At 37.9% G+C, this 24,817-nt stretch overlaps 2 protein-coding genes across 5 annotated transcripts; both read left to right on the top strand.

Moving 5' to 3' along the window:
• Positions 1 to 573: 573 nt before the first annotated feature.
• Positions 574 to 19,681, top strand: LOC143375050 (uncharacterized). 4 transcript variants are annotated; one of them, XM_076823769.1, is made up of 12 exons: positions 576 to 1,023; positions 1,172 to 1,230; positions 2,012 to 2,081; positions 3,948 to 4,212; positions 9,042 to 9,237; positions 10,298 to 10,524; positions 12,098 to 12,384; positions 13,165 to 13,956; positions 15,033 to 15,140; positions 17,389 to 17,490; positions 17,591 to 17,897; positions 19,322 to 19,463. In XM_076823769.1, the coding sequence occupies exons 2-12, from the start codon at positions 1,173 to 1,175 to the stop codon at positions 19,394 to 19,396; spliced, it is 2,487 nt and encodes an 828-aa protein (XP_076679884.1). In that variant the 5' UTR covers positions 576 to 1,023; position 1,172; the 3' UTR covers positions 19,397 to 19,463. The 4 variants fall into 4 exon arrangements, with proteins under 4 accessions (XP_076679887.1, XP_076679886.1, XP_076679884.1 ...); XM_076823772.1 differs by lacking the exon at positions 19,322 to 19,463 and adding an exon at positions 19,551 to 19,681 and having other exon boundaries at positions 574 to 1,230; XM_076823771.1 differs by having other exon boundaries at positions 575 to 1,230; positions 2,015 to 2,081.
• LOC143375063 (uncharacterized) lies at positions 19,560 to 23,814 on the top strand. The gene is made up of 3 exons (XM_076823802.1): positions 19,560 to 19,706; positions 20,190 to 20,411; positions 23,207 to 23,814. The coding sequence occupies exons 1-3, from the start codon at positions 19,560 to 19,562 to the stop codon at positions 23,684 to 23,686; spliced, it is 849 nt and encodes a 282-aa protein (XP_076679917.1). The 3' UTR covers positions 23,687 to 23,814.
• The last annotated feature ends 1,003 nt before the right edge of the window (positions 23,815 to 24,817 follow it).

The following is a 24,817-nucleotide window of genomic DNA, read 5'->3' on the forward strand; positions in this document are numbered from 1 at the left end:
ACCTCCGCTTGGCCTATGCTTCCAACTGCTCTCTGCGGCGACGTGTGCAGGGTTGCCAGGAAAATCCCTACTGTAGTGGAGGTGGCACTTACGCGTAGTGGAGGGGGAACACCTACAGCAGCGAGGGATATGCGTGCGTGATGACGCCGTGATGCCAAACCATGCGACCCCAAGGTAGGTGTTCCTCTATTTCTGTTACTACAGTAGGGATTTTCCTGGCAACCCTGTACGAGCGTCCCTACTTAATGCACACGTCATGTGTAGCACCATAGTCGCCCCTTTAGCGTCGCGCAGTGGGAGACCCCCACGGACTACGGGTGCTCTGCTCGTACAGCGCTGCTGTAAGTAGATTGTGTTGTCTCGAACTAAGGTGAGCGGTACCCTCCCTACTTCTTCTGTTCTAGCCGCCGGCGAAAGAGACAGCCTGCGTACGAGCGAGAGGGCACACTCACGAACAGTCTCTCTCATTCTACGCGACCAGGCAATAAACACTAGCCGCAAAGACTTTCCTGGCATAACTCACTTCTACCAACGATGCCCATACAAATCGCTCGTAAATCGGTTCATCGCAACACCGTCTATTTATCCGCGCGATTGCGTACACAAATGGCTTGCATACTTGCGTCCGAAGATGCCATCTCTGACCGTCAAACAGCCGGCTGGGGGTCATTATCCCTTATCTCGCTTGTCTGGTCAATATTATCGACCCTGACAGCGGGTGCAAGAGGCTCCGCGGTTGATTCACGATTGTTCCCATAGAAACGTAGTTCGCGATCGAATCGCGGCCGCGCGTACACCTTCCTTTTAACAGGGGCATGTGTGCGCGTGCCGGGCAAACCTTGCCCCGGTCCCGCGATTCTACCGCAGTCTCAAATATTGACACGACCCACGATGAACCCGAGCATCGTCCTCTGACGTCCCAGGGTCTCGAACCCAAGCCGAAAGTTCGCGCCGAGGATCGCGACGCTGCGGAAGATCGCCGCCTGACCGTCGCTGACTCGGGAGGGCTGAGACGGCGCGCAGGTAAAATCAGCTGTGATATCGTTAAACCTGGGGCCGTATGATGTAGATCCTTCGTTTATTTTTCTTCCTTCTTTTCGTACGTTTCACCGCGCCATCGTTACCGACCGCGCCCGATCCCTTTTTCGCGCTGATCACGCCGCGCGCCAAGAATGACCGGAAGAACGTCGCTGGTGGAACAGAAGAGGATCCAGTGGGCGAAAGAGAGAGGTGAGTTCTCGGATCATCGTTCGTATAAGCGGCATGATATTTCTCGGAGCGGTAGAATTGTATGTACAGTGGTAGAAATTCTGCCAGGGAATAGGAAATATGTATACAAGGATTTCTTAAGCTCTGCTTTCTCTATTCGCGTTGGATTAACCCTTATACGGAGTTTGTAAAGTTAAGCTTGATAAGTAAATTTCGGTCAAATTGACCCAATATCAGTTATTTTCAAGAAATAAGCGTACCAAAATAAAACTCGCTTTATTTAATTATTAAAGTTTAATATTTTGACCACTTATTAAATTGCTACAATAAAACAAATCAGAATAAAAAAATTAAAATAAAAATATTATTATTATTTATTTTTCACGGTTATTAGTTATTTAAAGATATGAAGGTGTTTAAATAACTAATAACCGTCAATAATAAATAATAATAATAATCTTTTTAATTTTTTTCTGATTTTTTTTATTGTTTTATTTCAGACATGAAGGTGTTTCAGTTGAAATAATATTTTAGTAAAGAAGGAATGAGGATTTGTGACCCCATTTGGGGTAAAAATGACCCAATTTCCGTACAAGGGTTAAATAAACGCGACGCGTTAAACATTAATCGTTTCGATACACGAGGTCGTCTAGAATAGTAACCTGAGTCATCGAATTTCCCGATAAATCGGGAATTTAAGTAGCGTCTATTTGAGTATATTTACAGTGAATTAAATATAAGATGGTAGCGTCAGAATGTGTAATGTTGGGTGGGGAATTAATCCTTTGTACGAACACTATAGAAGAAATGGCACGACTCAGCGGAAGTTGGGGACTTTTGAAAAATAACATCAATATCCGCACCAGTAGCCGGTGAGTACCGAATATCAGATTGGAGTAGATTAATGGGGTAGAAATGAGGGGCTCGGTGGAAAACAGGCACATGCCACCGTTTTAGGATTTTAGGGGGAAGTAAGTCGAAGGAAAAATTGTTTTCATTGAAAATGCAGGATGGAATTGTAATTATTTTGAATGGTACTTGAATTAGATGGTAAATGACAATTATTATCAAAGTTTAGCTGAAAAATTAATTTTATTAGTTCACGTGTCCCCAAGGAGCCGAGGCATGGGCCCCCTTTTTTACTAAGCATTTATTTTTTCAACTCGAAAAAATTTAATACGATTCTGTTTATAATATTATTATATATTATTATTTTTATTATTATTTTATTCTAATATTATTATTTTTTTTATTTATGATTTTGAATAAAGTTTATAAATTTCTTTAAAATCACCTCCAAAGTTATCCTATCATCGTGGCCTACCCCTTAATAAACATTAGGAGGTGGTGGAATTACACTACATTGCAGGAACGGAAATTAATGTACTTAGGAAAGTGCCTTCTTTCCACTGGGCCCCTGAAATGTAAGATTCTAGGGGTTGTTTAGTTTAATCTCTACCCAAAAAAGAAAAGAGATTGCGTGGGCACTCGCGATTTGTTACATATTCGTGCAAAATTATTCCAAATGCTTTAGAATAGTTTAGTGTACATGCATAAGCAGCGAAAGCTGTTACGTAAACAGTCAGAAGCATGCATGGTAAATTGATTTTCAAAGCTATTTTTCTGGAGCGTGGAACTTCGTGCGACATAAAGTTAAATTGTATCATTTCGATTTATTTTGAGCCATAGAATCTCTCCCCGTACTGCAATTTAAAATCCTCGGTGTACAAAGCACATCTGGTTTAAGGGGTCATTCTACTTTGATCGGCCGAACAATTAAGCTATTTTTAAAGATTTTTTCTCAGTAGGTAAATGCAACATATAATGAAATAAATATTTTTGAGATTTATTAAGCTACAGTTACATTATACCAAAAAATTTAGAAAGAATTTTTTAAATTTGTTTTAAATGTTTTTTACAGCGTTAATAGCACCTGAAAAAGGGGTACGTCCATGGCACAGGTGATTTCCCCACTCAGGCTTATCTGAAACAAAAAATTCGGAAGGAATCTTAATCTGTATCAGTGTCGCTACCCCCAGTAGCTCAATTAACAATTTTTGTTGAAAAATAACAAGATGGCGCCGGTTTGAAAAAAGTTTGACAAACACCCTTTTCTCGGTTATTTCTCGACAGAAATTGTTAATCGAGTTACAGGTGATAGCGCCGCTCATATAGATTAAGAATCTTTGCGAATTTTCTGTTGCAGATAAGCCTGAGTGGGGAAACCACCTGCGCCACGAACGTATCTCTTTTTTTAGGTACTAAACGCTATAAAAAAGACATTTAAAGCAAATTAAAAAATTCTTTTTAATTTTTTTTGCATAATGTAAGAGTGACTTAATGAATTCCAAAAAGATTTATTTCATTACACGCTGTATTTACTGAGAAAACAATCTTTAAAAATAGCTCAAAGTAGAATGTCCCCTTGAACTCCTCAAGCTTTACAGGGCCGGGATCTTTTCATTGAAATTGTCAATTTTATTCACTTAAAATTTACGCACATATACCACCAAAATGGCCGGCAAAGTATCCAAATTCTTAGGTGGCCCTGTAAAGTTTAAAGCAATAAATAAATATATCAAAAGTACCGGTTGCCAGCCCCAGAAGTGTCTCTTGCGAAAAGACTTTAACGGTTGCAAAGCACATTCAAAGGAAGCCCGCGGGGCTTATCGATCCAATTGTAAATCAAGCGGCTCGGCCCTTCGTACACGCGGCATATAATAAAACGCGTGACGCAGCGGAAGAATGTCCTTGGCGGAAACGAAGGACAAGCTAGCGTCCCCGAAACCTTTCCGTGCTGCTGGCCATTACGGGAGCACCGTTAGCCTGAAGAGTCTCGCGACAGAGAGTTCCGGAAACGGTACCACGAGCCTCAAGTGTCTCGACTGCAATGGTGGTAGCTTGATAAATCTCCACGAGCAACCGGATGTGTCGCACATCAGGCACAGAAGCCCGAGCCTGCCGCCGATTTACAACAAGGATCAGCAACAGTATCTATCTCAGGTCTGTCTAGGCAAACCGCTGACACAGGATGCTCATAAGTTCGTGGAATAAATCCACTGTGCGGCGATCATCCAAACGAATGGAAAAGCGTTGGTAAATACGGAGTAGCTACCTGAGTTAACACTAGAACTACCAAATCAGTCGAAATGACTGGTTTTAAATTTGTTAAGAAATTTACTATTTTTATACTATATTTATACTACTTAGAAATACGCTTTTGGCGCAGTAAAAAATAGTAATGTATATACGTATTTATGTATATACTTTTTAACAATATAAAAATTAAAAGAATATGAATTAAGATTTATTTTCGTTGCGTAACGTGTTTTATAAATAACCAGCTATTTTTACTGGTCTGGTAGAAATAGGTATGTATACATCAATTGTCGGTAGTTCTAGTGTTAATGAATAGGAATATTAGTATCCATCGGGAAATGGATGTTGGATGTACCTTCCTCTTATTTCAATGAGTTACTCCTATTAGATTTCTTTAACGAGGATCTTATAAGCTCAGAAATACAAGGTACTCGTTTTATCATTTGAAGTTGATTCCATTTGTTTGGGTGAATGGAATGCTGTCGAGTATCTAGAGACGCGGTAGCGTTTCGACGCCAAGTACAGTAAATACCCGTTATTAGCTCGACGAACGGGGCTGGCGGCGGGCTCATAGCGGGTAGCGGACATGATTCCGCGCGGCCAGTGGCTGTGTCGACTCTTTCGTTGTCGGGTTCTCCCACTCTCGTCCGCAGGCTTCCAAGAAATGGTGGGGATAGTCGCCGGGCTGTCAACGGGAGGTAAAAACGAGCTCATAACGGAGATTTACTGTACATGTTTCGACACCCTGTATTCGTCGACTGTAGCTGCCGCGTATTGTTTACTCGCAAACCGGCAATTGCAACCTTACCTGAAACTTATTTCATTAATATCACATCACGCCTGCAATATTTTCTAATATGATATACAGTAAGTCCGGGAGAGTTGGTCCACCTAACATAAAGCGGCTATTAAAACTAATACCTAGTGGTATTATTTATTTTATCAGAATAAAATTAATATGTTCAAAATTTTATGCTGATTCTGAAAGAGTGTTCGATGTTTCTTTTAAGACAATATTTGCTGAAAATCAGGTTGAAAACTGAAGTCATGATAGCTGGCTATCTCGGGAGAGATGGCTCGCGTCTTTGGGAGAGATGGCCCACATAATTATTCATGAAAGAAATAACAAAGAAAGCAAAATTGTTTGTGAGTGAATACTACAACTACAGGTTTATTGAAATTTAATTTGTTCACGCTAAACTAGTCAAGAACACGTCAAACGAAACATGAACTACCTGCTGGCGATTAGCGAAGTAAATGAATACCAAAGTGAACAAATAAAATTAATTATTTTAACATTTGTAAAGAATAAACAGTCAGATGCACATTTTTTTATTTTATTTTACTTAAATGGTTTTTCTTTCCGGCCACAACTGTTACATCACCATTTTAGCCAGTCGATGTTTAGATCTGTTCTGAAATAGTTTTCTAAACATTCTAGGCAGTTTGAAAGTGGGCCATCTATCCCAAACCTACCTGGGCCATCTCTCCTTTCTTCAGGGAGAGATGGTCGGCACGTTAGCTTTGGAAGGAAGGGTTAATTTGGCCAAATACGTTCTCTGCGTTGTCCCCCAACACCTCTACTATCTCATTATCCAAATCATCAAACGAAAATTAACTTAGAAGTATATTTTAAACAACACTGTGTTCACTACTGCTTTACACATAGTACAGGTGAAATGTAGCCTCCAGTTACTTACCTTGTTCAGCACATACATATGTATGTCTAGAAAAGCCCAGAAAAAAATGAAATAAACTCAGTCCCCCAACTATTTTCTTGTACCTTGTACCGAAGAGATTGCACACTGAAGAGATGACACAGTGAAGAGTTGACACACTTTTACATATGTACTTATAGAGCAGTGGTGGCGAAGCTATGACCCGCGGGTCAGGCACTGACCCAGGAAAGCTTTTTAAGCGACCCACGCGTTCATTTTTATAAACTTATTTTTTATATCATAAAAGAGGGAACAGACAATTGAAAATATTAAACAAATTTCGGTGTTTCAAAAATTATTGGTACCCTTTTGACCACCCACCCCCATCATCCCTTTCCAAGTGACGTCACTGACTCAGTGACCCACGGGCTAGTATTAACAAAAATAACGAACAAAATTTGACCCACTTCTGAAAAAGGTTCGCCATCACTGCTATGGAGCCTGAAATATAGCGATTGGGCCATCTCTCCTGCCGGGCCGACTCTCTCGGATTTACCTACATGTATAATATAAAAAAGTTGTAGATGAAGCGACTTGTACTGGGAAAGGATTTATTCTCCGATTCATGTTCACCTGCACTTTATTGTAGTTCGCTTTCATAATAATCGCTGTACGCAATGCTCTTTATAAATAAGAGATTCTATGACCGTGCTTGCAGCGAAGAAGTAGCACGCTTGCACGTCTGAATAGGCTTGAAATTGATCTTTATTGATCGTAATTCTATAAATGCATGCTCAGGCGTTTAGCATTGAAAACATGAAACTATTTATTGGACAGAGTTGGGAACGGTATAAGTCTGAATAATTTTATGAAGCTATTATTATTTTTATAATACGTAAGAAGCCTGTCGGCATTAAGCAAAACCAGTTTTATTATTAACAGGGCCGAATTAAGACCTTTAGAGGCCCTAAGCATTTCGAAGATTCTGAGGCCCCCTTATACGGGGTGATTACGCAATGTTACGATTTCTTAGGCATTTTCCATAATTTTACTAAAAAGTGTTTCTAGCAAAAGTTGGATTTTAAAATTCAGAGAATTTCTGTGGTGTCCCACTTTCTCCTGATGCCCTATGCACGTGCTTATTTTGCTTATTGGTTAATCCAACGCTGTTTATTAATACAGTATGACTGAACTGTGAAGCATGAAAAGTGTCAACTGAATTTCGGTGCAGATTAGCAATTAAATGGTGAGAAAAAATTTCATGGGTATTCAATTATTCACGGGGTTGTAAATCTTGGAATTTAGCGTCGTTAAGAAAAACTAGGAGCGAGACTTTCTCAGCGCTGCAACCTTCCCCAATTTCATTTCACATCGTTACAGTTGTACCTATGTATATTGACATAAAAAAAAACAGGTAGCTACGAATATTTGTTCATGATTAGAAATAATGTTTGAGTAATTATTGTATTTCTCAGTGGAATGACATATCGACCGCGGGGTTTTAATTGCTGTTATGAGAATGTCCTGAAAGCTTCTGCGCGATTGTATCTGATTCGTAAGGGGAAAGCAAAAGTGAGGCAGTCTGGCAAATCGATTCTTATCGCCGGGTTCAGTCACCTCTTTGCCGCCCCTTGTATGTATACATATACGTAGGTATATTATGTACAGGGAAGTTTTAGTGACCAAGTTCCTCTGAGAAATTACATTAAACGCTTGCGATACAGGAACATCCAAATGTGTGTACATAGGATGCAACTAACAGTGTCTGAAAAGTGACTGCGCTTTTCGGTGAAATTAGATACATTTTTTTTATCGCAATTTCAAAAAATGCGTCATTGGGCATTTGACATTTGACAGTAGCTCAGGAAATAATTTATGAAGGAAAGAAAGTTAACTAACTAAGGAACGAAAATAATTTAAGAAATTGATTTATGGAAGTAGCTTAGAAAATAATTTATGAAGGGAATAAAAAAAAATAACTAACTGACGATACTCTCCAACCCGGAAATTAAAAAAATTATGAGACTTTGGGGATATGTAGAGGATATATAAATATATGTATTACGCAATTTTTTCTGCTCCTCACATTTACTCTGAGGGGGTGAAATTGACCCCTGAAAATCCAATTATTTTCCGATTTTGTGTTATAACTCGCGAACTGATAGTAAAAGAATGTAAAATTTGAAATTTTAAAGAATAAAAAATATTAATAAATATAATTTAATTAACAATAAATTCAAATATTTAATATTAATATTTTGATTAAATCTTTATATTATACTAATTTATAAATATATAAAAGAAATTTAATTTTCTATGTGTAGGGTATGAGTCTAATAGCTTGAATTAGCTTATTTATGTACTTATAAATTTATTAATTTACTATACTATTTACTATATTTAGTAATAGTCAAAATTTTATTACATATGTATTTCATCAAGAAAAACCCAACTTCAAAAGGAAAATATTCCTTTTATCAGGTACATTACTTAGATTATATTGAAATTCTAGTCCTAATTAAAAAAAAACGTAACTTTTCTCTGAAATTTTTTTTCTATCTCTTACTTTCTCAGGGGTCAATTTCACCCTCTCGAAGTGAATTTGGGCAGCAAAAAGAAGGTTCATAATTTGATGAATTTCCGGGTTGAAGATCTTCCCTTTAAAGAACGAAAATAACTTTAGAAATTTATTAATTTATCACCTACATTTCCTTTATTAATATAACACACGTAACTATATTTCCTCGACAGTGTTTAGAACCTCCTCCAATTTATATTCACTTCGCATTCCGTTTAATTCCGAAGACGTTCAGCTGCACTAAATAAGAATCACATTTGCAATTAATTGCACCCACGTCACGATCACAAAGGAGGAGCCATAAATCTTGGGGGTTGATATAATACCCTGTCACGGTTTGTCGCCCCCGTCTCGAACTGGCACAGTAATCGCACACGGCCTATCTCTGTGCCGAAGAAAGCACGATTCGAAGATTGATGAAAACGCAAAATTGCTATTTGGTCACGCGAGCCTTTTCGCCGCCCCTCCCAGAATAAACTGCTCCTTTTGTGTTTTAGGGGCAGCAGCGAGACTTCGACGTCGGCGGTTTGCGTTACCAGGCGGAGAAGTCCCAACGGCAGCGCGATCATCGGCTATACGATCGTTACGAAAATTTAAAGAACGGCCACTACGCCTCCCAGGGCGAGGAACGAGAGGGCGAAACTTCCGGTTACGCCAGCGACTCCGTGGACGTTCCTGTATCGACTACAGGAAGTAGGTTCCTTTAATTTTAGACCTACCAGTTCAATGTTTCACACGGGGTATAATCTAAGCATACTATATGTACATATAGGGGTTTACAAACTTAGGGGTTGATAGTATTTATTGAAAGAAATGAAAATAGATATATCCAAAAAGTAAATCTTTTAGAAATAAGTAGCTTTCTCTTTTTAAGCAAGTTTTTTTAGTATTCAGTTTTTTTAATTAGTAAATCTTGCTTAAGGGAGGAAAGCTAATTATTTCTAAAAGAATTACTATTTCTTTTAGTATTCAGTTTTTTAAATAGTAAATCTTGCTTAAGAGAGGAAAGCTAATTATTTCTAAAAGAATTACTATTTTTTTTAGTATTCAGTTGTTTAATTAGTAAATCAATTATTGTTCTCCTATTTCATGTTTCCAAGTCTTGCTAACTCTCCATAGCCACACTTTCTTATAATCACAAATTAGTCACGTGGGGTTCGCTGCACCCCAGTGTCATTTTTAAGTTACCATTTTCATATTTTTGAGTCCTTTAAATTTTGAGTGATAATTGTACATTCACAATACTCATGCAATCATGCCCCAATAGTCTTCTTTTAGAAATCTAAATTCGTATTTGTAAAAGTGGTTGTGGATGAAAGCAATTTTTTTTGTTAAAATTCAACAAAGTTATAAATTTTATTATTAAGTTCTAAAAATTTATAGAAAAATTGGAAAAAATATATCCTGGGGTGCGACACACCCCGCGTAACCACGAAGGATTAACAATGTTTGTCACTTGAGAAATATATTGACGCACTTGCAATTACAAGACACTTACCAAAATTAAGGGGAAAGAAAATTTCAACCACCTTTTATACATGTATATTTATTATATTTAGTCCATTGTTTGACTTGTAAATAAATATACAGGGTGGCCCACTTAACTCTTAGCAGTTTAATGCCTCAAAAACTTCTCGATCAATTTTAATCGGTCCCTTCTCAAATTTTGTAGATCCCTGAGACCGCTAAACCTGTGTTAAGCTGTTATAGTTGTGTGAAATTAAATTACATGCAATTCTCTGGCTTGTGCTAGCACTGTTACCTGGCTGCAAACCACCAGGGGCAGAAATGATCGAGAAGACTTGGCAGAATCCCTACTATAGGACGCCCGAAAGTTCGTTACCACCATCAAGGAGATTATCTGATGGTAGGATAGGCGAACTTAACAGGCCAAGGTGGGGTGGTGTCTGGGGTCAGGAGACAACACGAGGAGATCCACCACCACCTTCCTGGTTGTCAAGATTGGGACACTCGAGTCAAGTATGATCATTCAGAAGACTCCTTACAATTCAATTTTACTAATTCCCTTTCTCTAACAGGGGGGGGGGGCAGGCCAATGGGCCTTAATAATAGAGATATTTAGATGTAAATTATTAATCCATGGCTCGTCAAAATCGATGTCTATCACACCCTGTCCTCCCCTTGTAAGCAAAGTAAGTGTTGGGAATAAGGCCCAGCCGTCATTTTTCCCAGATAGATCAATTTACAAGATTGGTATATCTATGTATTGTTTTTTATTAAATGGATGGACCTAATTACCTGCTCTACACGAAATAAGGCCCATTTACAAGGTTTTTATAAACCTAAAAATTTTCGTTTTTTTTTTGTTTTCATATGTTATTCAAAATATCACAGTTTATAGTTTATTGTTCATAGATTTCTATGAAATAAACGGTTCTAAAAAATAAGTATAGTTTTGTCGATAAAAAAATAGGGATCTTCAAGTGGGCCTTATTACCCGCATTTACTTTACAATATTCTTATTTCTCTAATATAAATATAATTGAGTCGACCAGTGGCGGATTTGTAGATTCGCCGACCCTGGGTTCACAAGCGTCTGTCGCCTTTTCTGCGAAATATAAAAATATATTTCAATTGAAAAGAGTTGAGAAAATTTTAAAATTAATTGAATATGACAACTCACGTAAATAAATTATTGCTAGTTTGCTGGATGAGAAAAAAGTGAATTATTTTTAAAGTTGTCACAAGCCTCTGTGTTCAAACGTTTTTCGATTTCTTTCAACCAAAATTTGCCGCTCTAGGCTGCAGCCTACTTAGCCTATATACAAATCCACTCCAGGAATTGACGTCTAATTTATATTCATTGACCAAACGGACTACATACACAGAATTCAAGAACAAGTATGTAATTGCAAGTTTTGGCCTTATAAAGGCAGGAGCGGATTTATGTATAGGCTAAGTTAGCTGCAGCCTAGGGCGGCAAATTTTTGGGAGACATAATTCTCGAGCGGCGCTAAATTTTGGAGAGAAGCAAATTTTTGGGAGCGACAATTTTGAGGGGCGGTAACTTTTGGAGAGAAGCAATTTTTACGGAGCGGGGAATTTTGGAGGGTGAAAATTTTGGGGAGCGGCAAATTATGAGAGGGGCGGTAAATTTTGGGGAGAAGCAAATTTTACGGTGTGAGAAATTTTGGGGAGCGGCAAATCTGGGGGCGCAAATTTTAAACGATAAAAATTGATAAATATTGAAACACAGGGGCTTGAGGCAACTTTAAAAACAATTCACATTTTTTTCGTGTAGCGAATTAGCAAAAACTCACACGTGAGTAGCCATATTAAATTAATTTTAAAATGTCCCGACTTTTTTCAATTAAAATATTTTATAATATTTCACGGAAAGGGTGGCAGACACTTGTTAGTCTAGCGGCGCCAAATTTCAAAATCCGCCTCTGCGTAAAGGATACAGACAGGGAATCCCAAAGCTGTAGAAAAGTATTATTCTTCCTCCTGGTTCTTGCACCGTTTCAACAAAACCCATGGCACAATATTTCCCCACTCAATTGACCATTCACCTTTGTCAATGTTCGTCAAGGTATTGGTTATTAATCACGAGAGTACCAGTAGCTCGGACAGCTCGACGGTAGGCTCAACTGGATCTGACAACAAGACTTATCTCCGTGGCCACAACATTCCCGTCGATGCGGACGTTCTTCAGGAACGAGAAGCGAAGAGGCAAAAGGCCCTGGAGCTTCAAACTGCCATTAAAAAGCAGCTCGAGGAAAAGGATCGACTGAGGAGGGAGGAAAAGGAGAGGAGGCTGAGGGAGGAACGTTTGGAGGAGGAACGCATCAAACGGGAAAGGGAGAAGGAACAGGAGAGGTATAACTGTATTAATATTCTCTAACGCAGCGTTTCCCTAACTTGTCCTACCGTGGAGCACTTCACAAATCCTGAAATTTTAAAGAACACCTTGGTTACTTTGCGGGGTAGGTACAATAAAATAAATAAGTAAATCTAAGCGTTAACAAAAAAAAACGAATATTTATTCTGAAATGATAATTATTTAAAACAAAACACATAAAAATAGTAAAATGAACTGCTTAGTATATGTATATTCTAAAATTACATCCTTAAAGGGGGAGAATCCTAGTTTTTGGGCTACAAACATAGCAAAATTTGGGAATTTTTTTAAAAGAAACTAGCGATTGTATTTATCTGAAATTTTGACCATGTTATTATGCATCGTTGAACAAGTTGCATCTTTTTTATAAATTTTAATAATAAATATAAGAGTTATGCTGCATAAAACCATGGTCCAAATTTCAGTGAAAATCGAATCGCTAGTTTCTGAAGAAAAATCCCTAAATTTTGCTGTGATTTTAGACCACCAAATAAGATTATTATTTCCTTTAAAGATCCCCCTTTAAAGACTTCGGTGTCAACAACCGCGGGCCACTGTCAGGACACGCAGAGGGAGGATCGTCTGATTTGGAAACAAACTTGAACTCCTCGCAGCCATTAAAAACATTCCACTTTCACATGTATTAATTTTGATAATTTTCCACGGAACATAGTTTGGGAGACGCTGCTCAAACGTATCGCCTTGAATTACCCAAATACAATAAGCCGTGATAATAAAATAACTAATCTTTGAATCAGACTCGAAGAAGAACAAAGACGATTAAGAGAAAGGGAGAGGGCTAAATTACGGCAAGCCGAAGCAATGCGGGAGGTTTTGGAAGCTGCAGAGCGTCTGGCAAAGGAGCAGAAAAGGAATCGACGCAAGCGGGACGAGAGTGACGAAGAGACCACGGTTATCTCCTCCAGAAACAGCGAGTCCAATGTTTCGAACGTGGGCCAGCTGGGTCAGGATTGCCTGAGCGTTGGGACTCGGCAGAATCTGGCGTTCGATAACGAAGCTCCGAACGCGAAAGAAGAGAAAGAGACGTTAAACGAGAAAGAGAGTAACGCCGATGATAGTAAGGAACCGTTGGACATGTTCAGTAAACCGGGACAAGATGCGAACGATGTAAAGTCTGTCCAAGTCCCTATTAGCAAGGATGTTGCGATAGTGTTGAGTGGCAGACTCGAGGACCCAGAGTTGTTGAGCAAAGCGAATCTGCAGTTGGTGAACTTGGTGCTGACTCCAACGCCCAGGAGATTCGATAATGATCCGAGCAATCTATCCGCAGGCTTGAATACCCTCGTGCACAATTCGGGGGCCATGAATTTTACCTGCGCTGCGCCCAGGATACCGTCGACCATCGTGGAGAACAGATTGCTCACGCCCAGCAAGTACAGACTGGCGAACGGCCGAGACTTTGGCACGCAAACGGACGTCGAAAGCGACCTCCAAGATTTTCGGGAGAAATTGCAAGGACCCACGATCAAGGATCTGTCTACCAAGGACCGCAAGGACGCGACGAATGCTAGTAAAAGGGACACCGAAAAGTGAGTCGCACTACGGTGCATTGAATCGCTTGAAAACTTGAAGAGTCGTAGAGGATATTATTCTTCTGTCTTGCAAATAGAAGCGGTAATTATTATTTCATTTCGTTCCACGAGATTATATTCTTTACTGTGCACGCTTATGCGGGAACGAAAACGTTCTATGCGTCTCTTACTGTTGCGTTAGCGTACGGTTGCTCAGAAAAATATGAGACCACCCTATGTGTACTGTGTTTTTAACCGATTTCAAAAAGGAGCTGGTTATAGATTCGACCAGTATGCTTTTTTTTATGTTTGGCTTAAGGAACTCCTCAGCATATGGACCGATTTTGATGATCTATTTTTTATTCGAAAGACGCCCCTCAATATTAGCCCAATATTTTGCCAGTTCCGGATAATAAATTGCCAGATAATTATTATTATTTTATGTGCGTATATATATATAAAAAGAACATCGAAATAAATTTTTTTTAAAACATTGAGAACGACTCCAAAAAAATAAAGCTGCACTAAAGAGTAGAAAAATAATTTTTTCCCTTATTTAATGTGGGTATCTACTGTTGACTTAAAAAATTGAGAGTTGTAGATTAAATAAGGGAAAAAATTATTTTCTACTTTTTAGTGCATTTTACATATTAAATCGACGTCGAAGTAAGAATTCGCGATTCTAATTCACATTAATATACTTTTATTTTGAGTGCGTTGAATTGAGGAATAAAATTGCACGCAAATTGTTTATTTAAAAAAGTATTATTACAAAAATATTCACCCTCATTCAATATTCAATTTATGCAAATGTTATTACAATAAGTTAAACTCGGAATGTATTAATCAAGGTTTATACTAATATAAATTATAATGGGTAGTTTTGAACGCCACATTAGTTAAGTGTAAGTAAAATATTTTATACGTATGGTGTGGGCAGATACCTATTGTTCTGAGTAACTGTATTTATTCGCACGAACATGCACTGTTAAACGTTGCGAGTTTGAAGCTTTCGTAAATGTTCCAAATTTTATCGAGGAGTTATTTATAAGGGTGGCTAATTTATGTGCGACGTTTGTTCATCTATTTCAAAGGCCGGTAAATGTTGGCTCGACTGGGGAAATCACGGTCAAAACTCTTCCACGATCCAAATCTCAGCCTAGGACGAGCATCGATTCTAGGCCCCAGTGGAATGCAAATAGGTAATTTTTTTTATTACCTACTGAAGATTAAACCTTCGCACTCCAAGCATGCTTCTCAGGCACACCAAAGTTCGAATTAAAGCTACGTACTGATATCGTTGAATCTTGTACTTAAACGTGGAATAATTTGTGATTCGCATGATCAGATATCTGAATTATAGGTTTTGAAATCACTAATAGGGTCTTTCCACGCGAAATCCGACACTTTTTGGAGCAACATTTCGGATTTTGCTGAAACTTGGATATGTTGTAGTGTTTAGTGATATGTAAACTTATCTCGACGGATTTTTCAAAATTTTAAAGATTGTTGATCTTACAGCGCTTCGAAATATAGCGCCGACCTTTTTCAATAAATTATAACTGTTGAACTAACACACTGACAAAAACGAACTTTTGGGTGCTTGCGCAATGGAGACATAGGAGTACCTAATAAAAATTATTTTAGTTAAAAAAGTCAAATGTTTTACCATTTATTTTTCAATTGTTCTTAACAAATGCAATTTTATAATAACAGGGCACTATTAGGAAAATTGAAAGAAATGATGTAGTCCTATTTGGCCTCTTTACGGACAAGTTGCGTCACGTGTATACGCACAAATTTTTGACCATTTATTTTTCAATTGTTCTTAACAAATGCAATTTTATAATAACAGGGCACTATTAGGAAAATTGAAAAAAATGATGATGTAGTTCTATTTGACCTCTTTACGGACAAGTTGCGTCACGTGTATACGCACAAATTTTTGACCATTTATTTTTCAATTGTTCTTAACAAATGCAATTTTATAATAACAGGGCACTATTAGGAAAATTGAAAAAAATGATGATGTAGTTCTATTTGACCTCTTTACGGACAAGTTGCGTCACGTGTATACGCAGATGAAAATTAATTTTTTTCTAGACCGTATTAAATGAAAATCGTTTAAAAACAGAATTAAGTGTGGATATTTCTATTCCAAGGTTCTGTATTTAATAAATACAGCATTGAGCGCAAGATGAATTGAAGTGCGGAGGGTTAATTGATGCTTAATAACAGTGTTTAATCCTTAGCAGGTACCTTCTAATATCGCGGGATATACATATCAGATTTCAATTTACAAAGTGCATGATAATGAATAAATATACAGGGTGAGTCGTGAGAAACGAAAAGCTTGATTATTTCCTTTGGCGTTAAAGAATTTTGTTAGTTTAAATTAAGGTTACCATACGTCACGGTTTTCAACCCTTGTCCCGGGTGTCTCGGTCGGTTTACAAATTCGTTCCGGTTTTCTCATTTTTTTATTTTTGACGGAATTCCACGAAGAAATTAAAAATAATGAAAGATTTCTGAAGAAAGTTTTATATACAGAAAAATATGTCTTGGCTCCCAAATTGATTGTTGTCGCACTTTTAATTATTATTCTGTTTCTCATTGTACTGCGTAATTTTTTAACCACTACAATAAAAAAAACTCGTTTTCAAAAAATTTCGTTCTGTCCTTTTTTTTACTTGTCCCGGTTTGCTGATGAAGAAATATGGTAATCCTAGTTTAAACGATACTTCAAAGTCATATCGTGACACATAGTCGAATTCACCTTTTAGTATCAGGATCAAAGTAATTACACCCTTTGAAAGAAAACACCGATTTAGACCGTTTTTTTTTAATACGTTCTTTCGCGTTTAAATCCAGTTTCTCGTGACTCACCTTGCATAAGCTAGTGATTTCAATCGCATCACTTTATCCACAATGCTTTTTTTTATACTCTACAGCGATGAAACTAAAATATACTCAACTATAGTAGCAATGTTATAATCAGCGTACATATTAAGAACGACTTTTTTCAAATCGAAATCAGAAAAGCTTTCAAAACACTGTAATAAATGTTCTTCCTCATAAATTACAATTACAATATGTAAGAAATTAAAACCAAAAATAATGTAACTATATACTTATTACATAGTTACAATTACGTCCAGCGATTTTTAATAAATAAACTTTAAAAAAAAACAAAACAGAAACTTAATAACTGATTAACTTTATTTATTAAAAGTCCCGGGACGTGACAATGAACCTCGGACGTCAATAATTTACCAGCAACATCTTCGCTGAGAAATAAAAAAAAGAGGAACTGCGGAAGGAAGGAGTGGAATATTTTAAAATTTCTTTAGTCGATCACAGTAACTATTTCTACACTCTGGGATCTAAACGACCCTACGGTACCTGGATTAGACAGCGATAGATATTACAAATAATTAAAATGTTTTTCAGACCAGGCACCCGATATCGCACGCAGAGCGAGAAAGATCCTCATTATCAACGACGATTACGAATGAGGAGGCGTCAGGTTGAATCCAGCGACGAAAGGTCTAGGTAGAAACAGTTCTCGCTAATTTCTCCTTGCTGTATATTACGGGAAGCACAATTATTTTATGAGACATGCTCGTTATCCTTCCTTTCTTCTTGGAAATAGATCACCATCTCCTGACAGAAGAAAGCTTATAAGTATCAAGCCGAAGCTTCGAACGGCAAATAGGCGAAAAGTGAAAGTGGACAGCTACGATGCAGACCTCTCGATGGACAGCTTGAATTCCATCGTGCAGCTTCGAACCGATAAGAATGGAAGGATTAATATCGAGGACAACAAGTGCGAACGGGACAGGGCTCGATCCGATAACGATCACGTTTACGAGGCTGATAACGTCAGACAATCGGGAAATGAAAATTCGAATGTCTGGTGCGGACGAGAAATTCTGTCCAAGTTATCCACCTTGAAAAACGTAGGTTCTTTGTTGGTAATATGCAGGGTGTAACCTGGAATAGGTGACCGAACTTTAAGGTGAGGTGAGCACTCGTCCCCGATTCTGTATTTCTTCTTTAAAGTCACAAAATAATTCATATGAAATCGGGTCTACGAGAAGTAGGGGTGGTTCCTAAAAAAAGTATCTCGTGTCCCTGGAAACCCCAAGAAAAAAATGGTCACCTTACTAGTGGACGTATTCTGTTCATCTTAAGGTTGAAGGAAGGTCGTATAAAGTAGGGTGAGAGAGCTCTTCCTTTCTGAGATATTAAGGGGGTGGGTTACCGTCGATAGCCCCAAAAAAGGCCTTTTTTCAAACACAAATTGTACAATAATAAATAAGAGTAGAGAGAACGTTTTTATATAGTTTTAATCGTTATTCCATGAGCTTTAACGCCAAAAAAGAAAAGTCTAAATATCTCTATGTACATAAAAGCTGTGAGTAAAAACGTAAAGACGTGTACCGTTTGATAGTGATCATAAAATCTCGAAAACCGCTCCGACAATTTGGATGAAAATTTAATGAGAGATGCAGAAAACCATCCCCTACGATGTATCGGGAGCAGATTTTCGAGAAAAAAATAATACAATTATTACGATGAAAAATACGATTTTATCGATTTTTTGTATGAAAGATATTTTTTTTTTTTAAGAATTTATTTGGAAAATCTGCTCCCGACACATCGTGGGGAATGGTTTTCTGCATCTCTCGTTAAATTTCCATCCAAAACGGTGCACCGCGTACACGCCTTTACGTTTTCACTCACAACTTTTATGTACATAGAGATATTTATATATTTTATAGAGATATAAAATACATGTATGACATAAAGTAGATATGTGTACCTTAAGACAAGTAAACTACGTTTGGCCACCTGTTTCAGTTACACCCCGTAGACAGTGGCGGACTGGGCGCAAAAATATTGGTTGCCAGGAGACAAAGGGGCCCACCCACAACTATAAGGCTATCATTTAATTTTTATAAGAAGGAAATAAAATTTTCGAAAAATAGTTAAGTGGGAAAAAGTACAATTTTAAAATTTTGGTGAAACAAATTTGTTTTAGTAATTACAGTGTTTCAAGGGGCCAGGTTCGAATTAAGACCTCTAAAGGCCCTAAGCACTTAAAAGATTTTGAGGCCCCCTTATACAGGCTGATCACTTCAACGGAATGTACGATTTCTTAGGCATTTCCGATAATTCGACTAAAAAGTCTTTCTAACAGAAGTTAGATTTTAAAATTCAGAAAATTTCTGTGGTGCCCCCTTTTGTTTACTGCTTAATCCAGCACTGAAGGGGGCCCACAGGCCCCGCTTGCCATTGGGCCAGCTGACACCCCCACCAGTCCGCCGCTGCCCGTAGAAAAGTATCCTTCGTATCCTGAAACAAAGTTGTGTTTTTCCAGGGGCTGTTAATAAAACAGATAGAATGGGATTCCGAGAGATGCCTAGTCTCTCCTGCCGCATCGGAGATTTATTAACGAGAACCCCGCAGTCGCGTTGCCGTGCATATTTTCGTTTCTTTCGTTTGATTTTCGTAGGAAGTGAGATTGCGAGCGAGAGCATGGGGTGGCGAGAGGAACTAGCGATTTACGGTTAGAGGGATGAGATCTGAGCATTTTTCTTGGATTGCAGATGTAAATAATGGCCTTCCAGCTGGACGATCTCCTGAAGGACGACAAAAAGGATGCGAATCTATTACCCGACCTAAGTAGGGCGACTTGTAGCTCGCAAGAGGAGTTCCGGCGACTTCTCGAGAATTGCCCTGAATTTAAGATTAAGCCAGAAAAGGTTTGACTCGTGTAGTTGAATTAATCTCTCATTTCCATGATACTGTAACGACAGATACGAATGACAGATCGGCATTGCTTGCCTATCGCGATAGATCACGCAGATAGGTATGCCTGAATCTTTCGTTGATTTCAAATCCACACTGTACACTACCGATATCTAATCGAGCACTGCCGCCAGATTTACTACGATAAGCTAGAGAATAGATTATGCTCCAATTGGGCGTTAAATGTGCTGCCAAAAATCGCAAAATTATCCGGGATAATAAAACTAGCAGGGATATTTGCCATTTGTTTAAACCGAGGCGTTACAACTCAGTCAAGGTTGAATGATCGAGAAATTCATTTGTAATTAGTGGAGAGGAGATAAATTATACGTATCTGTACAATTGCTGCTACGAAACGTGTCCACCGTTAATTAGCTTATTAATTAACAATCAATTTATAGCCGCCGTGGTAGCTACATAAAAGATTGTGAACGTAGGTGAAGAAGGAGGACACAAAAGTGCGCGACAAGGATTTTTCTTGGAAGCCAACTAGGAAAGAGTTGAAAGCGTTTGGCAGGGAATGGAACTATGGAAATCCGATACCACCAGACATGAGGAGTTTAAATCTTCGTGAATTACAGCAGGTTGCCATCGACTGGAGAATGTTGACTCCTCTCCGACCGAAGCATCGACAGGATGAAGAAATGTTCTCCAGATTGGTATTCGTCTTATCAGCTGTTTTATGCATCGCGTATTTCTGTAAAATTAATCCCCAGTAAAATTGCTTGTGTCATGGAAGGGGATAACAACTCAAAATTCGATTGTATAGAACGCTTTTAGACTGAAGAGTTTTTGGAATTAATATTCTCAAACTAGTACACATTGATATAATAATAGTATCACAGGAGAATAAAGCATTAAAATTATTGCTGCCCAAATTCACTCTAAGGGGGTGAAATTGACCTCCGGCTATTTTCTGATTGTTGTGTTACAACTCGCGGACTGTGAAAGATAGAAAAAAAGTTATCAGGCAAACTCTTCTTTTATTTAAGACCATCGTTTTTCGCCGAATTTTCAGGGGTTAATTTCACCCGCTTAAAGTGAATTTGGGTAGTAAAAAAATGCGTAATACATATCTATATGTATATCCTCTACATATCCCCAAGGTTTCATAATTTTTTGAATTTCCGGGTTGGGGATCTTTCCTTGTCAGTAGCGAAAGGTTTAATATTAAAGTGTATGAAGGGAATAAGGGGACTTAAAAAGGGTAAGGGGAAAAACGAGGAATGACCATTTTTCGTAACTTTGAGTTTTATAGCATACTTCGTTGGTGGCAACTGCGACTACAGAACTGGCGAATCACAAAAAATAACGTTAAAGTTTAGATATACTGGTTAAAAAAAAACAGGTAATATCCACTCTACACTGGAACAAAACACTTAATTTTCTCGATAAGGGGCCCTTAAATTACGTAAGGGTAATTTTGGCGATTTCTTACCCCCTCCCCCAGTATAAGAACTCAAAGAAGGGGGTTGCAATATCAAAAGATTTGATATTGCAACCCCCTCCTTACGTAACATTTTTTACATTGAATTTCTTCAGTTATTAAAATTCTTTTAAAGGTTTATATAATTCATTTAACTCGGTTTCGAGAAATTTAAACTAAAACTACTTTTCTGGAACATTAGTATAAAATTGGGTTAAAAAATATTACGTAAGAAAACGTAAGAAATTCGCGACCCCTTCCCACCCCAAAGAAGCCTTACGCAATTTAAGGGCGATCCCTAAAGCTGTTTTGACATTCCCTATTTTCCCCTTACCCTTCATATGTTGCATATTGCCTCGCGCAGTAGTAAACGTAACTATTAGTCAGCCGCAGTAGATCCAGACGTTACTAGTTGGGCACTTGTGCTTTCTTTCCACCAATTCTTGGTGTTCATATTCACGCTAGTTTAATTGTTTGACTACTCAAATCTGTTTCTTTCTATTTCTTACAATATCTTATTTAATAATAAATGACACAGTATATGACAAACATTTGAGAACACACGATTAAGGAATTGATTAATTTAATTGATCACTTACTACGACTACAAGCATTGTGGTGTATTATATGTGGTCTATTATTACATGTTATTAGTATCGCAACTATATGTACAGTGTCTTCTTGAAATGCACATTTTGTAAGAAAAGGCTTAAGGAGTGAACTGCTATTTTTTTTGTACGATGTAATACTGAAAAGAATACTAAAAACTCCAACTTTAACGCGGAAAACTCGCGACACAGGGGTTACACTTACACTTTGTAGGGTATAAGTCGTACATTTTATTTTTGTTCTTAATGCTCTGAAAATGGGCGTCCGCAGATTTGTTTCCAGGGGGGAGGGGAGCAACTTTGAGAAACAGTGAGACTAAAGAAAACCTGTCGAACCCATTTTGTGCCAATTGAATTAAAAATTTAAGAACATTTACTTTTTCGATATAAACATAACAGAGATTAGTTTTTAAAAATAAACGATTTTTCTCAAACCAGGGAGGGCAACTGCCCCCTTGCCACCCCCACCCCCTGCGGACGCCCATGGCTTATCATTTCACATTTATGAAATGAACATTGTACATAAAAAAGGCTCAAACAATAAGTTGATATAATTCTTTAATTGTTTAAGTGGTACCGCATTGGAAACAATGTTTAGAAAAAAATCAAACTTTAATCTTGGAGACTCATAGTATACACTAGATCTACCCTACGTTGTAGGATGCAGGATGAAAATTGTATTTCTTCCGATATTTCCCAAATTGTTTCACCTTTCGAAATACAACTTAATATATAAAGCAGAAAGCTTCTATGTTTGTCTGTCGCCTAAAAACTTTCGAACGATAAACTCTGGGATCGCGAAATGTGCCTCGGCTCATTAAGCTTGACTAATCCAGATGAATGTGAATATTTAAAAAAAAACTAGAAAATTTTTTTTATATTATATATATATAAAACACTAGAAATTTTATATATATATATATATAATAAAATTTATATATAATATATATAACATAAGACTGGAACGATCAAGACGTTTGTTTTAGTGCAATTAGAGTTTAATAGCGCAAATAATCGCAAACCATCAGTTTTTAAAAAAAAATTATCGATAGAGGAGCATGGTGCTATTAGAGCATTGCCAAAATAAGGCTATTCGACTAACAAGGGAAGTTAGGCAACCCGAAAATTCAGAAAATTATGCAACTTTGTGTGCAAGTAGAGTTCATTATGCCTGCCTAATCCAGATGAATGTGACCATTTTCACAAGAAAATAATATAAAAAAAAAAATTTTTGCGTAAAATCAAAATCTAAATTTCGGGCGAAGCCGAGTAGTAAAGCTAGTACTTTATAAAAGAAGGAATAGGACGACATTTATTTAATCGTACCTTTTGCCGTAATATAATACAATAGTCATAAGAATGTAAGCAAAGTTCTAATACTTATAAACGCATCCCTTAACGATGATATTTCGTTTCCAAGGTGGAAATGGGAAAACTGGAGGCGAAAACGATCGCTAAAGAGCGCCGATCGACGAGAAGCCCCATCAGGCGTAGCAAGAACCGAGCTGGCATAATCGAGAGCAGCGTGAAGATTTGCGGGGAATGCGGGGAAGAATTTTGCTTCGGTGAGTTCTGCGGCGACGTTACTTACGATCTGTTCGAAAGGGTCGCAGTTACGATAAAACAGCCGAAGGTGAAGATATCCGCGGACACTGAGGCGATAATAGCCAATATGGATCGTAAGGCGAAGCGAAAGAAAAAGAAAAGGATGAAGAGCAAAAGTAGAACGCCCAGAAGAAATGCCAGGCTACTGGTTCGAGGGAAAGGGAAGTCCGCCGGTAATGACTTGGAAAGGAGGAGCAGCAAGGACAAGATCGGGAATGGCGATAGCGATACGAAGCCAATTAAACCTTTCAAGAGAAAGTGCAGCAAATACACTAAAAAAGGATTGCGAAAATGACGAGAAAATATTGCGGAGAGAATTTCGTCCTTACGTGTAAGAAAAATTCACGAATCCGATATTTAACCCTCGCGTCGTGAACTCACAAGGGGAGGACTATCTATGTCGAAAATAATTAAATAGGTGTCTCAGCGTTTCTGCCAATGGGCCTTAATAATAGAGATATTTACATGTAAATTATTAAAAATTTCGTAGTGGCCGTGGGGTTTAAGTGGGTAGAAATCCCACAACTACCCTTGCGCCTGCGGGGATTCCCCTGTGGAGGAGTCGGGGTGCCTTTTGAAGATTTCCCCAAGTTAAAAAAATAATTTATAAAAACAAATAATTTATAATTTTTTTTAATTTTTTTTTTTTAACGTGAAGATATCATTAAAAGGCATCCTGACGCCTCCAGAAGGGAATTCCCCGCGGGCGCCAGAGTAGTTGTGGGATTTTTAACCACTAAAACCCCACAGTCACTATGAAATTTTTAAAAATTTCCATGTAAATATCTTTATTATTAAGGCCCATTGGCAGAAACGCTCGGACACCTATTTACTCATTTTCGACACAGATCCATCGTGCCAAGGCTCATCAAAATCGATGTCTACCACGTGGTGTCCTCCCCTTGTCAGTTGAAAATAATCATTTTAGCCCCCTTAAATATTACACTTCAGAAACGGTTTCTCTGTTGACAGTGGTAACTTAAATTAAATGTGATGGGGAAATATTAGCAATGTATCCAAAAATGCAGTAAATTTATTTAAAAAAAAAATAGTATATGTAAAACATTTTAAACATCAAAAATGAAAATCAACTGGCACAAGCATCATAGGGTTCTTGAAAAACACCACGATCGCGCGGAGAGAATATTTGTCTTACCGAGACCTAATGAAGGAAAAACGCAGACCGGTGAACGGAGTTCACAAAGCGCGCCCCCTCGAGGGTTAAGAAATTTAGGGCTGATCGTCTCATAAAACGAACTTGCACGTGTGATTCTATTGTTAAAGAACGTCGGAGTAAATTAAATATCTCGATGTGATTATTAAAGCGAAATATTATAATTGAAAATATAAAACAGATGCGTTACAATTGCGTAGGGGTAGAGTAAGCTGAACGTTGCTCGAGATGAATTCTGTAGAAGTTCAGACG

Source organism: Andrena cerasifolii, chromosome 12 (genome assembly GCF_050908995.1).
Source record: "Andrena cerasifolii isolate SP2316 chromosome 12, iyAndCera1_principal, whole genome shotgun sequence".
NCBI classification, from domain to species: Eukaryota; Metazoa; Arthropoda; class Insecta; order Hymenoptera; family Andrenidae; genus Andrena; species Andrena cerasifolii.